General features: G+C 41.4%; 1 protein-coding gene across 1 annotated transcript; it reads right to left on the bottom strand.

Moving 5' to 3' along the window:
* Positions 1 to 5,138: 5,138 nt before the first annotated feature.
* Positions 5,139 to 17,941, bottom strand: HMGA2 (high mobility group AT-hook 2). The gene is made up of 4 exons (XM_059817157.1): positions 17,831 to 17,941; positions 15,099 to 15,185; positions 7,395 to 7,445; positions 5,139 to 5,234 (listed from the first exon to the last, which is right to left on the bottom strand). The coding sequence occupies exons 1-4, from the start codon at positions 17,939 to 17,941 to the stop codon at positions 5,139 to 5,141; spliced, it is 345 nt and encodes a 114-aa protein (XP_059673140.1).
* Between the last annotated feature and the right edge of the window lie 1,175 nt (positions 17,942 to 19,116).

Genomic DNA, 19,116 nt, shown 5'->3' with positions numbered 1-19,116 from the left:
CATTTCAAGAGGACACCTTGGATGAGGTGACGTGGAATGGCCCGTGTCCTGAAGCTGTGGCTCAGATTGGCTAGTCCTGAAAAGCAGAGTAACCACATTCAAAACATTCAAGGAACTAGGCACCTTGGTTTCATGGCTACATTTGTCGTTTACTGGATCAGTATTGGACTTCTATATGTAATTAAGGTACAAAGATGAGAAAATACCATTGATATGCATCAAATACCTTTCAGGCTTATATTTGGGTTTGGTTCAAAACCCTTCTGGTCCCAAATCTCTCTGCTCTAGCCTGTATATAGAGAATACATAGACTTTTTTAATATCTTACTCCTACCCCTCATTGCCCACCAGCTAGACATACGCTAGAGATACCGAGATACTCACATCTGAGTTTACAAAAACAGGTAAAACGATACATTGATTTGAGATACAGAATTGAAAAGCGTGTTTCCCTCCCTCATCCAACCTGTTCACAAGCAAGCTTTACTGGAGGAGGATGGCCTTGAGCTGAAGGCACAGGGCAGGCTGCCAGGAAATCCGAGTTCTATTCCTGGCTTTTCTACAGATTTCCTTGGGCAAGGCAATTAACCTTGTGGAGTACATTTTCAACGGAGGTGAGGCCCAGCTTCTCTTTCTGCATTCATAACATTTTCAACGGTGAAAATGGAGTTGTAGGAGCAAGAACAAGTGCCTGTACTTTTCACTACCAGCTATGTTTTCTCTGTCACGTAGTTGGATGCACAATTGCTGATAACTGTGCTAGCAACAAAACCAAGAATTCAAACACCGCAGGTGCAAAAATGCCTCCTGATGCTGCCATGACCAGCCTCAGTGCTCAGTTTCCTTGTATGTAAAACGGGCAATGAGGCTCATAAAATCAAAATACACAGCCAAATGGAAAACTAATTTTTAAAGTTCTTGAACACCCACTATCTGAGATCATAAAAAAGAAACAGCTCAGAATTTCAGTTTACCTTTCACTACAGAAGCTGTATTTTTACTTTGTGCATTTTTTGCCTGTTAAAATTTCCTCTTTGGACCTCAAACAGAATAAAAAAATTTCCTTTAAGGATTCTGAAATGACAGCTGAAGTCAAAATATTTTTTAGCTAAACTGGGTATCTTTTAATAACCCTTAACAGAAGTGGAATTGAATTAGAGAATGAGTCAAATATCTTTTGGTAATATAAATGTATTTTAGAAAAGAAATATCATGGCTGAATTTTCTGCTGTGGTCTACAGGAAGACCTGCACCTGAAATAAATGGTGCCACATCTACTTATACCAACAAGGAACAGGACTCTGAGATTTCAAGGAAGGACACTATTTGCTTAGACAAGCTTCTAGAGAAATGAAGACACATACCTCTCTGAACACAGGTGAGACAGAACATATTTTTAGTGATTTTTTATGCATTTGGTACAAGCACGCAAGATGTTTTTTCCTTTCCCAGGATGTTGAATAGGAAAAAAAAAAGAAAAAAATTGGCACAAAGAGGGAAGGGCATTAAATATCTGTTAGTCATAGGAGAAAAGTTCAACAACCACTGCTTTTGTCAAAATTTTCAGGTTTTGAGAGATGATTTCTTTTACAGATCCTCTGAACTGGAAAGTGTATAGGTATAAAGCTTTTAAGGCTTTCAATTCATGTTGTTCAGCCACTTCTTAAGTTTAGGAATTTTGAAGGAGAGAGGTCAATAGTCTACTTTTTCGTAATTATAAAAGCCCCTTCAAGCTCTTTAGACAACTGAAATGATGACCCCTCCCAGGTGACAGTCTTGCCTACACAGATGTAAATCATGTTCATGAAAGAAGGTATTTTATAATACCATGTTATAAAGTAGTATCTATGACCTTTACAAAGAAGGTACATTAGTCTGGAACATTAAAATAACAGCAACATGTGCAAATTTTCATGATGTGCTTCACACGAAGCAGTAACACCACAGATATTGCAGTCAAAAGTTCAAAAGATGTAAAGTAACTGAAATGACATTTTTTATTCCAAGTACGAGAAACTGAATTTTTATCTGTACTATCTTCTATAATTACATAAACAGCAACTTCCTTTTTCATTCATCATCCAATACATGATTTAAGTTTTACCTCAATCATGGTTTGGTCCAAATGGACCATGAAGTAATTCATTCAAACAAATTTATGTTCTCATAACAATGGAAATCTCTAGCCTAGCTTAGGGATGCACTGGTAAGCACCATGGCATCAAGGGAGGGGATCTCTCACACACAGCTTTTGCTATCTAAAAGTCAGATATGTGTCTTATTTTATCATCTAGGTTGTCTTTCCCAATGTCAAAGTATTGCTATCTCCAGATGAGAATTCACCACACCTATAACAAAGCCTTTTTTAGGGCAGGATGGACTATGATCTCAGAACATCCTTCTCTCTGCACCACCTAGTGAAGAAGCCCACGCGACCTTAAGCACCTCCTAGACTATGACTTGATATGAGACAAAAATTACTTCACTGAATAAGAAATGAGCAAAATCAGTTAAATGGCTTCACATCACAGAGCATGGCACTACCAGACAGAAACTTCTACTTAGATAATGGTTTGCAAAGACTCATTATGGGCAAGAAATAGTCTCAAAACATTGATGGGTATTATGCTGGCATAGAAACATCTTGCAAATTCCATGTTTAAGGTTTGATATCTCAGCTATGTCAACACTGCAGTGGGAAATAATCTGAAGAAAAAGCTATTAGAAAAAAGCATTTTTGTAATGATTTTTTAAACGTGGTTTGGCACTGCTTAAACTGACTTTCAGTATAAAGTGAAACTCTGCCCTCATTAAAAAGGGGAAAACCTGAGCTTCTAAAGTACTATAATGTCTCGCTAATCATGATTGGATCAGATAAAGCTCCTGCTTAAGGAAATTAAGTTCATTTCTGATTAACTTTTATCTTCTACCAACCTGAAATGTGCTATCTAGAAGATACACGAAATTCTTGAAAGAGAGAGAAGTTTTCTGAACAAGTCACAGTTGTTACTTGGGCATCAGTGACAAGATGTGCAAGCAGGTGCTTCACATGCACCCTGCACTTGGAAAGTCACTGAATCTCTTCTGCTGTTATAATCATGCAGCTTCCAAAACTGCATCTTTCCATCCTTTAAAGCAGTTTCATGGCATAGCATCAGCCATCTCTCCTCCCCACCGAAGTCCTGCTCAAAGCTGTAAAAAGCTCTGGACTGTTCATTGGGTTTTTTGAGCAATTCTGCCATGCCATGCAGTGAATCTATGGTTCAGGTGAAACAATGTGGAGGTGTGATCAGACAATGCAAAAAAAATTCTGTCTAAAGACACAACAAAACCAAAGAAATAAAAACCAAATACCCTTTTAAGCATCAATGTCAGAACCGGGCTTCAGGTTTCTCCATTAAACTGATTCCTGAGAGCACGAGAAACCTATGACACTTCCAGGGGTTTTCAATGCAGTTCTTTGGAACAAACAGCAGAATAACTGATTATTCAGTCTCCTGCTCTACTCATAACCCTTCAGTCCCCTCCTTTCAGTCAATTTCTAGACAAACACAGATTAAAAAAATAAAATAAAATAAAAAAGCTTTGACTGTGAGCTCTTTACAAAGGGTTATATGAAGCCATCATCAAAACTGTTGCTGATTCCAGGAGCAGCAGCACCAGGTCTCACTGGCAAAAAACTGGCACTGATGAAGTCAATGACAAACCTTCCACTGACTTCTGGAAATGTGAATCTCCGTGTCTACGAATTTGACTTCATGCCTATGCTACATAGAATAATTCTGCTAATAAAAACCAGGGTGCTTCATCTGCCTTTTTCAAGCATGAAAGGCTATGTCTACAATACATAGACAAATGTGGACCAGCAGGAGAAAAAAGGCTGGTTCTGAGGACCTAAGGTCCACACCACCCAACTTTCAAGAGGTTTCTATTTCACTCTAGCCTAGTCCTATGGGTTGAATGCCTACCAGACTGCGCCTCTGCAGCACATCTTCCAATTTTTTTTCATTTGAAAGGAATCCAGCCTATGAGCTCTGGGACTGCTCCACAAAGTATACAGTCAGTACGTGGGGACAATTAGGAGATGCATTTCCAAAGTACACTCCTGATCTAACCTAAAAGACAAATGTAGATGCATCCAAAGAGCTTAGAACATGTTCCTGCATTAAAACCTCTAAAATTAAGGAGTACCAAGGCCATGAAGAGGTTCACCTCCTTTGTAGTTAATAGGATTCACAGCCTTCGATGCACTTCACACACGTGTGGCAACCCACAGTGAAGGTGAGTTTTACAGCAGCAGGCACTGTGTTTCTGATTCCAAATATGTTCATTTCCCACCTGCTTGACCTTGTTATCTTCAGGATTTTTATTCAATAAGCTCTCCACATTTATAAAGCTTTTCTATGTAGCTGAATATTTTATTTTAAGAATTTTGTCAATCTTTACTGTCTGTTCTACTGACAAGGGTCTTCTTTTCCTTGACAATTTTGCAAAGTACGCATTATTGCATTAAAAAGATCATCAGATGTCTCACACGTTTGTGATAAATGGGGTCCTTGCCCTCTTCACTTGGGCTCTCCCTCCCCCTTCTCAGTTTTGTACTAGTCAAAAAGATTTACTTCTCTTCTAAAAAATAATATCTAAATAAATACATTGTGAGTCACAAACATTAAATACTTAATATGAACCGGCAGAAAGACCAGCTACCGGAATTCTACAGTGGTCTGTTAGCTCATATGTCTCTGCATGTGCATATTGAAGGAAACAGCAGAAATAATACTTTACAATTTGATGAACAACATATGACACAGAACCTCTAGACTCGCAAAAAAGGGTTACAAACTTAGCAAAATACCTGCCATATAGAATTCTGACCTCTCCAAGAAAAAAAACCCTACACACTCCTTGCTTTCACTGATACAGAACGTCATCATCAAGGTTTGATATATAAGTAAATTGGATTAAAGAAGAAAATAATCACTAAGGACTTAACTGAAGTTTGGGTGATCAAAAGGGACATTTTCTGAGTACATGTGGGATGTCAAGATCGAAAAGATGATACCGTGCCATCTGCTTTTAGGCAGAATCCTCCCTTGATTTCAACTATAAGCTTTGCTTATAGTTGGCACCATAATGGCTTATAATAATTTAACCACATTTCTTTCTGGAGCAAAATATAACATCACTCTCCATTTCATCATGCCCAGAGGAAGAACCCATGAACCTAATTTAAACTGGAAAAAGAGAAGAAAGAGAGGGGAAAAAAGCATGTTTGATTCTCACAGTCTATAGAATTATCTCAATGCAAGCTGCAGAGAGGAGTGTTATCTCTGAAAATCACAAGAAGCCATCATATCATCGGAATAAGCAAATAAAAAGACTGTGCTTTCAACAGGCACAACAGCAAAGTAATACCAAGTTTGAAAATATGCCTTAGTTTCAAAAAAATTAGTGAAACTGTTGTTAAGTATCAGTCTCACAACAAAGTAATGCATACACCTACAAGATAACCAATAATTCCCATTTCTGCAAATTAGATTCTTCACCCAACAAAGAGCCCATACTAAACTTAATGCTCCACTGATACTACCTATTCTTTCTTCCCCATAAAGATACAAAAATAAAAGGGAAACATTCTAGCCTAAAAGATGCCACAAGCATTACATTTTGCCCTTTTCACCGAAAACTCACCTTAGTTTCTGACTATGAGTGCTGGGGAGAGAAAATCTTTTTAGCATTTCAGACTGCCGCATTTTCCCTTTTCACAGAGCTCTTCAACCATCCCTATTCAACAGTCACACATTCCTCATTCAGCGGGGATGGCCTGCCTGTTATAAATTACTCTGATAAACCACCTATTTCTGCTGCTTCCCCTGGGATTGCACCCAAGGTGGGGATCAAGCAAGCAACACTCAGCACCCACACGTGCAAGGTCGGAGCCAGACGGGAGGAAGCAGACAGTAACCGATCCATGTTTTACTGTACTTGGCATTTGCCTTCTGCAAGCTGCCTTTGAGAAGACCACCAGCACAGGTACATTTCAATACGCCACCTTTTTCCTAAGGCCAATGAGCCTCTTCACGTACCTGAAATCTGCCCGATTTAAAAACTACAGGCGTAAGCAATAGGTCTCGTATGTAATGGTCTGTTTTGTCCAAAGAAATATCCTGGGGTACTTTATCACTGGACAATGCTACAGAACTAGTTCTTACAGTGACTGGTAAAGCCATCTCTCCTGTGTTTAGCTGCTGATGCTCTGGAGAACCCCAGCTGTAGTTTTAAGTACTTTCTGGTGCTGTTTGAGCTTTTGCAAGCATATACTTTTACAGCTGTGTTAACATCTATGCAAAAGAACTGAACAAAAGGGGGAAAAATGACAGGATTGCAGAGATGAAAGAGAAGGCAGAATAATATAAGGGAGCAAAATTGAGATGGGGAGGGATGGATTCAAAAAAGAAGTTTAAAGAAAAATGTTGACCAGAAAAAGGGAAAAGGAATTACAGAAGGGGAATCAGAAATGTTAACTTGTGAGGGAGCACACAGCCGCACCTTCCTATTTCCTAATACCCAATCACGTTTTCCAAGTCACATCCCCAACACCTTTCTTCTGAAAGCCCATGCATAAGTGAAAGACATGCAGAGCAGAGGTGCACAAGGCAGATTCCCATTAGCTGTAAACATCAGTGAGAACACAGAATTTCACGTATCTGAGACTGAAATCTTTGCACGGCCAAAGACTCAAAACATATGTCTGATAGCCACATCTACAGACTAAACGGCCGGGGAAAGAAGAAACTTTTAATGAAACATATTACCAGTCACTACAATTATATGAGGTATGAAGATGGCCCAGAATGGAAAAACTAAATTCTAAGTGCAAGTATCCTGCTGTTAATTTTTGCTCTTTCTCACTGGATTTCAGGCAAATATGCTGTGTTTCCAGGCAATGTAGGACAAAGAGGTTTAGGTTTTTAAACTTTATCTCGTGCACACTACATCTGAATGTTATCATGTCTCTTAATCACCTTCTGATGTCTGATAGTGCCCCTTTAACCTTTGTTACTCAATTACTGAACAAGTTATCTCATTGTTACTCTCTTTTGAAGGAAGAGTTGTGCCTCTTTTCATGCTGATAAGAGACACATAAATATTCACTCCCAGCAAACATTTAATAGTAAAGTGTCTTGAGCAAACTACCAGAGTCTAAAGGTAGGAAGCTGTGGTTAACTTCTCTGCTATCTTAACCCTTTAGTCAATCCACCAGAACAGACAGACAAAGATGGATGCTCTTTTTTACAAATGAAGCAGCAATAATTTTTCTCTAAAAGAATGGACTTTATAACATGCTTTATAACACAGCAAATAAATCAAATTATTGGAAGTGAAATACCTACCCATTTTCTGGGCCGGCCTCTGGGTCGCTTTTCACCAGTGGCTTCTGCTTTCTGTAAAGGGAAAAGAAACACAACATATTTTATACCTCAGCATTATTTAATAGCCTTGGTAACTAGGAACTCCTTTCCCGCAACATTATCCATAATCATGTTTCTTGGGTGGCACCAAGCCCCCCTCCCACCCTATGGGTTTTTCCGGTGGAATGCGATTATGTTGGTTTTTCTGACATTTCCTAGCCAGCATGGCCAGGAGATGCCTCTCCTGCGCCCAAGGGTGCCCCAGCCCTGATCCACACTGTGTCCAGGAGCACAGAGGAGCATGCCCACGCACATCCAGCTGCTCAGTGCCTGCAGTACAGCCTGGGGTGCCCTGGCCCTGGCCCTGGCCAGCCATGGGGCATGCAGGCTGTGGACGGGGGCGCAGGGCAGTTTGGGAACCCGAGAACCCCCAATAACATCAAATCCAGTCTTTCCCAGGCTGTCAGAAATTACCTGAAGAAACTAAATTAAAAATACGGCCTGCTTCAAGCCTGAACAAAGCAGTTTATGGCAGCCACAATTCCTTCTTTTAGTGTCATGATGCTCATGCACAAAATGGATTTGGACAGACTATCACCATGAAGGTGTGTGTGTTCATATTGGGAGATAACTTCTCTATTTCATGTGAAGTTTTCCAGGTAAAAGCGCATCCTCAAGCTCTAAGCAAACCTTTCGCTGGTCCAAAACACACCTTCCCTTTTCAGGTTTAAGGAAACAGCACAGAAGGTGCCCTAGAAGTGACAGCTATATTTACGTAAGCCCAGCAGTTGGTCCTGGAGCTCAGCTTAAAGGAAATAGGGGCTCTCTTACAGACTCTTCCATTAATTCACTGCATGACACTGTGAATACTACTACTTATATACTAAGTACACTAAAGTATTTATGGGCTTTAAAATTAAAATTGCAGGTTCTTTTCTGTACATAGGCTCTGCCCATTCATACACCTCATCAGGTAAATAATCCTGCCCCACTGAGGGTGTTGAGGATTTTGCCACCAGCAAAGAGAGCTGGACTTTTGCTGCACACAAAGTCCCTGAGAATGAAGACTTTTAGTACACATTCTGTAAATGTGCTTCCACATTTCCGTGAATTGGGTTTTTTCCTGTTAACTCTATGTGTATTTGATTTGCCCTTAGAAATCAACTGTGTCATTAAATAAATCACTTGCTGGTCGATCTCTGTAACATATACTGTAACCTAATGCCGTGTAAAGCAGATCCCTCTAAAAGAGAACTTGAGCTGAGGAAGTAGTGGAGGAATCTCTACAAAAAAACTGCCCTGTGAGTTAAATGCAATTACTTTGAAATAAATAGCTCACCAAGAAGAAAGCTGTGAAAAATAAAATTCGCACTCCTAAAGGGCAAAATTATCACTCAGACTTGTTAAAAGAGTAAACTTGCTCTTTAATCGTTTATACCAGTGTTATATGTAAGGTGAAACCCTCTTACGAGAATACTTGTTAAAGTGCACTGTAGCTGTCTATTTCAGAGTTTTGTTTCCTTTTAAAGCATTCATTTCTTTGTACCTTATAACCTGAAAGATGCAAAAAAAGATGTGGTTTAGTTTTGACAAGCTGTAGCCCCCTGCATTTAGGTTTGTTTCACAAAACACTGGGCATAAATCTTAGAAGAAAATATTGGTTAAAGTTGTTCTTAACAAGTCAACACCTGACATGTTATCAAAGCACAAATGCCATTTATTTTCTTCTGCATTTTACCGCATCTGAAGGAAAGACCCTTTTCCAAAACTCTGTGAAAAAAAATTTATCTTTTTGGAAACGAAAATTACTTTGGTCTCACAATTAAAGTTGCTACAAACCTGACATAAATTGTAAGTTGAACTACAGCGTATAATCTAGTTTGATGGGAAAGAGAACAGGAGAGATTTCATTGAATAACTAATCTTTGCTTCCTGCCATAACTGTCATGCAGCATGGCCGCTTGCCATGAACAATGCTGCGCTTTACCCCTGAGGAAGGTCCATGTCAGAAGTGACTAGTGTTCCTGCTGCCTAGTTTGGATATCAGTTTGTCAAGTGCTTGGGGACCTTTCAGATTGAAAGGCACTATATTCCTGCTGTATATGATTTCCACCTCATGTTAGAAGAAAAACATTTCCATAGTTCTTATCAAAACCAAATCTTTCCCAGAGGTGAGCTGAGCAAACAGTGGGGCATGCCAGAGACGATGTTTTGGTACAGAGCGGTTCTGTAAGTAAATAGGAAGGTTTCCACAGACTAAACTGCAGAAAATGAATGACAAGAACCTCCAAAGTGGATGTTTTTATCTCCATTCCAAGGGAAGAGAAAGACGAAACACTTCTGGAACAACGAAAAGGAGTAGTGGCAGTCCAGTGGTGATGATAAAGACATGAAGTTTAGGAAAGTATTCCACCTCTTTCCCTCTGGATTTTTTTCAGTTTGCATTTTGCAAACACAGCCTGTATTTTCTCAAACAGCACATGACTGTCTTTTAATTTAAGCCCTTGAAGAAAGGTTTTATTGCGTATCAGATGAATACTTCAATGTTTCTCCACATAATTTTCAAGTAATTAGTAAGAAAAGGAACACGTAAGTGCCAAAGCATGGCTCTTCCTCTGAAACAGGTTATTTGCATAATCAGAAACATGCCAGTCTGTCGGCTCTGTGCTTTAATTGAAGTGTTGCCTCTGAAGCTAGGAACAAATTCAGAGAGAGCCCCAAGCCACCCAGAGGTAACGTGGATTCTCATCTGGGCAGCAAGATGCAGGTGTTCCCAGACACCCTACACGCAGGAGCTGGTACCTGCTCAGTCAGGAAGGAAGCTGCTGCCTTCATCCTCTAAAGCGCTTTTTGAAATTGAGATGTGTTTGGTCAGGGTCTTCTTAACATTTGATGCTACACTATGAGGCATGATCTTGCTCTATACAACTAAGACACGAAATCACCAAGGGTCGGGTATGTTATCAAACACAAGTTTATGACATTTCATGAGAAATTATGAAATTTCTTATAACCAATATTAAGAATACATCATTTTTGTTATGTCACATTTTAGGAACAGAACTAGATTTACTTGCTTTTAAGTGCATGATCTATACGGGAAATGTTTGGCGTTTTTTTTGTCCCAGGTGAGAAAGATGGCCATTCCAGTCATTGCCCTCTGAAAGACAGCTAACAGTCCCCAGGCAGATTTGCAATTCACCTAAGCCCTGTACCACAGGGCCATCAAACCCTGCTTCCAAACAGTTGTTGTCAGCAACCAAAGGGCTTGACTGCCCATCATCTCTGCTTCCTTGTTGCCTAAATGTGCCATGCCCAGACAGAAACTGTGGCTGTACTACTGAAAGCAATTAACAAGACAAGTATAAATAATTGAACGGCTATAAAGTGCTCTTTGGGCATCTATCTATTGTCAGAGAAGATCTCAAATGCAACAGAATCCAAATTTGGAGATCTCTATCCACTTTGCAAAATGATCTGCTGGAGACCTCAGCTAAAATATGTCAGAGCTGTAAATCAGGTGAAAAAACCAAGAGTTCTCAGGAAGAAGATCACTGTTGTCAAACCCTGTCAGAAGACCTTGCCGAGGAATGTGTCCCCCTCCTAAAAAAGTTATTAAAAAAAACTCTTAAAAGAAACTTTGGCATTGGCTAGATACAAAAAAAATCACACTTCCCATGTCCTGTTTTATTCATTTTAATTCTAAACAGGAGTCAGTCTTCTCCTGCTTCTCCCATCTTGCTCAAAATGCCCAATTTTGAGGTCTCTTATTTTTCAAGTACAATAACCATGTGACGATCATTTGATAAATCTGATCTTGTTTTCCCTTTAAGCCTGTAATGACTGGTGTTGGTGAGAATGAATGAAGCATGGAGAAGCCAAATAGATTTTCATGAACCAATTTAGGGCAGAGTCCTGGTCACATGCGTGCTTTTTTTTTTTTACCTTTGGACTGCTTAACTCAGGGACATGCCTTTCTACATACCAAACTCTGGCCACGTAATGTAGAGACAGTAGTAAGTGTAGTCACACATAGTACCACAAGTTCTGGTTTTCAGAGGATGGTATTTCAAGATCTGGAGTGGAGGTATTTTCAGTGAATTTCACTACATCAATAACTACAACAAAACTCAAAATATTTTAACTGAAGGTGAATTTTACTAAAGAGTGTTTACTTTTGGATATTCCTGAGATATCCCTTGAAGTTTTCTTTCGAGACAAACACATAGTAGCTACTACTCCTTTTTTTAACCTCACCATTGTGTTTCCCCCTTCCAAACAGGAGAGTGTTTATGCCTCTACAGTATTTTTGTCAAGCCCAACTACAGGAGCTAAACAAAGAAAAGCCCTTGAATGCTTAAGGGAAATGCGATGGGCTGGGAACACAGCTCAGCCTAACAAATAAAACTCGACCACAGAACACCCAGGAAACTAAAAAGGAACATCCCTACTAGGATCTTCCCGCAAATCTAGTTGTTCTTTAGGAAAAAAATAAAATCTTCACTTTTTTGCTAATTTTTTACAAATATTTTAAATGAATAACAGAATGACTTATTTAAAGATGCAGACTTCAATAACAGCCTAATTGTGGGGACTCAAGTACGAGGTCATTAAGAGTCTTTTTGTGTCTATCTCTTCTCATCTGCTAACATGTTGTGTTCCTTCTGTTCGTGAAACTTAAACAATTGAGAAACGGTTTGGTTTTCTATAAAATGCAGTTTACCTTTTGTGTCCAGTTTATAACAAGTTAGGTATGCGTGATATGCAAGGCTGTTAAAAAAATGCGTATTACCTAAAATTAGAGTAATTGCCACATTATTAGCTGTCCAATTGGTCTTGCAACATTCTGTATGCATTGTCAAGTTTCACATTGCTAATTTCCTAACAAGCACAGTTTGTTTTCAGATGCCCCAAGGCCAGTTTACTAAGACCAAACACAAGCTTAAAAAAAAAAAAAAAAAGCCCCACCAAAAAAAAATCCCATGAACCAAGAAATTTGAAATACACAACACAACCATGATTCCAGGGTAAATTGTCCCTCAACTGATTTAAGGGTATTTCCTTTTTGAAGTATAACAAAACAAGGTCCCAGTTCTGGAGTATTTTTAACTCCCTGCCAGTCTGTGCAATACATTTTTAATTGTGATGTGTAATGGTTTGCAAGAGAACACCCAATCAATTAATCATGAGTGCCTTCTCATGGCTGCTCGGTGGGTTCTCCTGGCCGACGTTTATCTTACATGTTGTGAACACTCTAATACATTTCAATGAGCTCCCTTTGAAAAACACAGGCCACACACTATTCTTTAGAAATTCCAGCAATTTCCAGTTGCGTGTATAGTACCCAGGTTCACATGTAGAGGGGCTTAAGCTAAGTTAGCCAGCTCTCTTTCTGAGAGTTAAGACAGGCTGTAGAAAGCCTTAAATAAATATATGTATGCATATGTATGTGTAAATATGTTTACCACAAAATTAAACATATAGCTCACTCTTTAAAGAGGTGATACCCTCACCACCAAATGAAGCTTTCTTACAGTGCCAAAACCTTTCCATTCATATTACTGCTAGAAAAACTATCGAAATTAATGCTACATAAAAAGATACTTTGAGACGCCTGGTGAGAAGGTGAACCATTTTAGAGAGGGTTAACTATCAATTTGGAAAAAGATCTAAAATATTTATTTGAAATGTGATCTCAGCGACTTTCTTCTAGTAAGGCTTTGTAAGTGTTTTCTGTTTTAGAGGATTTATCAAACATTTATGTATTTTATCTATGAACCTAGAAACCAGTAAGACTTGTAATTACATACCCCTCAAAGATTTTTTTTAATGATAAAAAAGACATGTGGTCTTTAGTCAATTCTTTATATTATCAACACCCAAAAGGGTTTGCTTTAATTAGAGCAGTAACTTGATGCATTCTGAAAATCAAAACGTACAATGAAATCGCTCAGTTCGTAAATTAGAGTAAGAAAAACAGCTATATGCACCGGAATCATCTGGAAAGCTCTTGATTTGATATACCTACATATATGTGAATGTTTTTAAGTTATTTTCCATTTATACTGATTTTCAAATCACTCATATAAATGAAATAATGTTAATATTTCTTTTAGAAATATCTTTTTAAAACACATTTCTATGAATTACTTAAAATTTAATCTTTCTACAAATATTTCTCCTAGGAAAGCCAACACTCCTAAGAGTAATATTTAAAATACTAAAGCTCACATTTGGACTTGCTAGGCTAATAAAAAACTGCTCTCTCCCTTTTGAAGAGTGAAATTTAAACTATTTTAAAGTGAATCTGAGGAACATTTTTACTATATAAAGAAAAAAAAAATCAACATATTAAGCTCACTAGGTCACAGAGTGGCTTTGATATATTTTACATACTTAACCTGTAAAGCATTTTTTACTAATTCATAAACTTATTGACAGAATATACTGCTTTTTTCCAGCTCAGAAAGTTAGAAACAATTTAAAAATTTAAAGAGTTGGAAAACGTCCCTCAAATAAATGTTGAAAGCACTTACAATGAAACAGACATGAAACCATAGTCACCCCCTAATAATTTAATATTTATCGGTATTTGCTATGGTAATTTATAACACTGAAAACTATCAAACTTAATATGGTCAGTACCATAGGCATATTGAAAAATGAACCATAATTAGATGAGGCCACAAATATCTTCCACACAGGTTTTATCATAGATCTACTTAAAAAATACTGATACACTTAAGCACTACAGTTCACTACCAGATTTTGTAACCTTTTGTTTCCAATTTAGTACCTGTAAATTAGTGCTAACTGCTGTGTAACCATCAACATAAACAAAACTCCGGTATTTATTTTCAAGCCTATATACAACTATTTGCCTTTACTAAAATAATTCATACAGAAAGGTAATATTTGCCTTGATAGCACAGTTTTCTTATGGTGAGCTTTCCCCAATTCAAATAAAATTAAGTCATATTTTCACGTTGTATTTGTGATGTAAAGTCCATGCAGTAAATACAATGACTTCAGTAAGCTTCCCCTATAGCTAAGAACGACCAGAATAAAAGTTTGCTCCCATCACCAAGCAGAAGTAGTGGTTCAGAAGACTAATAGCTCTTCAAGTAAAAGTCTCTTTGAAACTGATTACTAAACAAGATACAGTAGGCTCTTACTGTAACTCAGTTTACTTTACCATCACATTTTAAAGCTTTAGATTTCAATATATGCACTTATTTCCATCAACACATAATTGGATTTACTTCTAATTAACCTATGTTTGACAAAACACTTAGCTTTAATATACAGATTTGGTCTGTAGTAGTAACGACTGTAAGTGGGCAAGAAATTAATCTTCCTCTTTCAAAAATCTTAATCGAGAAAACAATATCCTTAATATTGGTTTCCTCACTAGATACAGGAGATATCAGTAAATGCATCAAATACATTATGTTATTTCACTACTCTGTACACTATTCAAAAAGCAAGCTGCCCTTATAGGTTCTGTACCTAGGGTCTTCATGCAGCATGTTAATTCTAATCTTAAAAATGCAAAATACATGCTTTAGGTAGCTTCCATTTTTAAAAGGTTTCCAACCCCTCAGTTCACAGCCTAAATGACTGGATTTTTTGCTACCGGTTGATGAAAAAACAGCATTAGGAACTCGCTCTCTTTAATAATCTCACCTTCTGAGCTGCTTTAGAGGGACTCTTGTTTTTGCTTCCTTTGGGTCTTCCTCTTGGTCTTTTAGGAGACGGTTCACCAGCTGGTTCCTAAATACAGGAAAACATGCTATTGTGGCAAGAGGCTACAACTAACCCAGAAGATCTGAAGGATAAACTATAACTGAGAAGTTACTTAAAACATATGAATTAACAGTATAAATAAATAACACAGTATTTAAAATGCAACATGAAAAATTGAGGTAAAGAAAAAATATATTTTGCACAATAGAAGAGTTTAACTTCCCTTGTAATTGCATAAAAAACTTTGAAAAGTTTGCATATTCTAGAACGTAAGTTACAGCAGAAAACACATTTTTAAAAGAAGATGGCTATGATTTCCCTCATGTAAGAATGACTATTCAAAAAATAATAGTTTCCCATTTAATTTCAATTGCATTTCATTATAGCAAGATAAAATTATCATATGCAGTTTCTAGCACAAATTTTTTTGGGGAAAAAAGTTAACTACTGGAAAACTGGAAAGTAAGCTTAGACTATTTTCTCTTACAAGGGCACAAATATTTTGAGAGGATTTTTTTCTGCTGTTCTGCAGTCGGCATTACAGTCACACCTATTCTAAACATAATTGGTTTGTCTTAAAATGCAAGTTTCTTCAAACAGAGCACTAGCAAGCCAAAAAACCTCGACGAAAGAAAATACCGAAACAAAAACCCAACTCCACAATGACTCGACAGGAACACTGATTATTTTAGCAATTTTCTTAACTAACTCCTCTGCCTGACAGTAAATAACTAGTCCTTAAAAATGGGTAGGAATTAGTAAGAGTTCAGATTCCAAGTATTTATTCAGCGAGTCATAAAGACTATAAAACTCTTCTAGTCTTAAATATTATACGTTTCATTCCGATTACAGGATGTGCTAAAACTAATTAAATGCCGTTTGCTAACTTAAACCAGCTTAAAACCCTTCAGCTTTTTAATTCCCGGGGAGGTTAAGGGGAGGCTGGAGAGGGGACTCCCTAACTGCTCCAGCTCTCAGTGGCGAGCCTCGCAGGCGCTGCACATCTGGGCTGAACACGTTTAAGGAGACGCACTTTCCTTTCTCTTCCATACATTCAAACGCTGGAGAGGGGGGGAAAAAAAAAAAGGAAGCCCCGGCGCAAGCTCGCAGGGCTGATGCCGGCTGCTGGGGCTGGGGCTGGGCGAGGGCAGCCCGGAGGCGCGGGGGGCAGAGCGGGACGGGGGGCAGAGCCCTGAGCCGCTCCGGCCAAAGAAGTGTCACTGAGGGCAGAGCGGGAAAGCCAGGGGCTCTGCTTTTATGGCTCTCCAAAAAGTACTTTCTGGGCGATTTGCAGGAGCCCATCGCGGGGGGGGGGGGCGAGCAAAGCAGCCGGGTTTCCCCCGGCTCGGGGCTCTGCTGTTCAGCTCCCTCCGTGTTTTCGGAGCCCCTCGCAGGCTCTCGTGGCAGTGGGCTGATGCTAAATGAATGGAGTAAACAGTTTTAAAGCCCGCGGAAGCTCGCTTTAAAATGAGCGCCGTAGGCAGCCCTACTTCCCAGGCGCGGCTTCCGAGGGAGGCACGGAGGGGGCTGCGGGCAACCCCGCGCTGCCCCCGCGAAGCTGCGGGCTTAATTGGTTGCATCCGCGGGCAAAATCCCCCCTCGGCGGCGCCCGCGGAGGGGCTGCAAAGCGCGGGGGCTCCGGGGCCGCCTCGCCCGGCGGCGGGGGCTGAGCGCAGCTCGGCACTTCCAGGCGATGCGACAATGGCACTTCGGGAGAGGAAGGGAAGGCAGGGAGGGGGGTGGAAATAATGCTCGCATCTAGCAACCTTAGCGCGGATTCAGGTCTTGCGAGTGAAAAAGAGGAGCCCAGCGCGTCGCTTTCGGGGCCCGGGAAGGGGCTGGGGGTGCGGGTGGGAGGGAGCCCTCCCTCGGCTCCGCTCCCCGCGCCGAGACCCGGCAACAGTCCCCCTCGCCTCGACCTGCCTGGGAAAGCGCCGGAGCAAAGGCAAAAGGTGTTGCAAATGCAGGGCAAGCCCCCTCCGGCTACCTCCCCCACCTCCATCGGCAACGGGGGGCACCTCTCTGCATACGATGACGGGGGTGAGGGAGGAGGTGGGGAAGGGGGGGACGCCAGGGGAAAAAAAAAAAAAAATAAAAGCGAAAAAACTTCTGCGACTTTCTAGCCACCCTCCTCTCCCCCAACCCCAGGATCTAGGGGCAGTCAGGGGCTGGGCTGGTCAAGATCGGAGGCGGCAGCAGCCCCCGGTGGGACCCGACACACGCACACACGCACACACACAGATTGAGACATTGCAAGGGCTGAGAGAGGAGGGAGACAGGAGAGCCCCGTTCCCTGCTCCTCGCTTTCGCAATTTCAAAATCAGCTCGAAATGACCCAGCGAGCGCTGGTTGGTCGGAGCCGCGCTGCTCCATGTTCCCCATTTACATTGAAAAGCCCCAGCTCGCTCCCTGCACAATAGTGGAAGTCCCGAGGAGGCTCTGCGGCTCAGCCACACGCAGGCAGCACCCCGCCGCTCCCGGGCTCCGGGGTCCCCCCGCCGGGGCGCCCGGCGAAGCCCCTCGCTACGCCTCTGCACCACCTCGCCGGGAAGCAGCACACAACAAAGCCCCGCGCCCCGTCTCCAGGACTCCTTCACTTGCAGCATAACACGTACATGTACATGCCTATAATACTATAGATCTGCGGCTCTACGTATCTATACGATACTGACTTGTGGTTGCTTCCTGGGTCTGCCTCGTCCTCTCTTCTGAGGCTCTGCGGTTGCAGGTTGCTCCTGGGCAGCAGTGGAAGGCTGACCGGGTCCCTCACCTTGTGCACTCATCGTGACTTCTGCCGCTCAGCCTTAAACCAGTCTCTCCAAAGCACCTTGGAAGGGGGGGAATCAAAACGAGCTCTTGCTGCTTTTGCTGCTCGCTGCCACCACCACACCGGACGTCCTGGTGCTGCCAAAAAGGAGAAGAGAAGGGGAGGAGGAGGAGGAGGAGGTGATGGTGGTAGTGGTGCTGGTGGTGGTGGAAGAGGAGGGGGAATGAATCTCTCTTACAATTTAGGAATGGTTAGTAACATGAAGCAATTCAAAGGAGGGGAGGTAAAAAAAAAAAAGAAAGAAAGAAAAAAAGAAGAAGAGAAGGCAGAGTAAATTGCAACCCTGGAAATGCAAGGAGAGAGGGAAATACTCCGAGGGTAGTCGGAGCAAACCAAGAAGGGGAAAAAATCCTACAAATTGAAAGCAAGTGGTGGCTATCGCGCTTAGATCGGATCAGGACAAATTAAGATAAGACACACTGAAAATGGACTGAGAACACTGCACAATCTTGCCAGAAGCATGCACCCTGGGAAGACGGGGATTTCGGCAGCAGCGGGAGCAGCGGGCAAAAAGAGCGATCATTTAAAAAATAATAATAATAAAACGATTTGGGAGATTGGGAAGAAAAAAAAAGGGGGGGGCGGTCCTGGGTTCGTGTCTGTGATGCGAGCTGCTGGGACTGGAAATATTATTATGCGAGTCCTGCCCACGGACTAAACTAGGATGAGGGTTTTAAAAAAAAAAAGAAGGGAAAAGAAAAGAAAAACCACCTTTACCCGTGGGTGGAAAAAACAGGAGGGGGCTGTGCAAAAAAAAAAAAGAAGAAGGAAAAAAGAGAGGAGGAGGCAAAGCGAAAAACCGAAAAACCCAGCGATCGGGGGCTGGCGGCCGGCCAGATAAAACATGAGCGGCACGGCAGCCGGGGCAGCGGCGGCAGAGCACGCCGCGGCCGCCCCACGTGTCCCGCACCGGCCCGGCCCCGCCGCCGCGGCAGGTTTAAAGGGCCAGGCTGGCGTCCCGGCGCCCCGGCCCGCGCCCCCCGGCTTCCCCCGCGCTGCGCCCTGGCGGGGGGAGGGCCCGCCACCCCCCACACCCCGCGGCCGGCTGCGCGGGGCTGCGCGGGCGCGGCGGTGCCGCCCCGCCGCCGCCGCTGCACGTGGGCGCCGCGCCGCCGAGCGGAACAAAGGCGG

Source organism: Gavia stellata, chromosome 4 (genome assembly GCF_030936135.1).
Source record: "Gavia stellata isolate bGavSte3 chromosome 4, bGavSte3.hap2, whole genome shotgun sequence".
NCBI classification, from domain to species: Eukaryota; Metazoa; Chordata; class Aves; order Gaviiformes; family Gaviidae; genus Gavia; species Gavia stellata.
The sequence above is the reverse complement of the archived record's forward strand: the minus strand, read 5'-3'. Positions and strand labels throughout refer to the sequence as shown.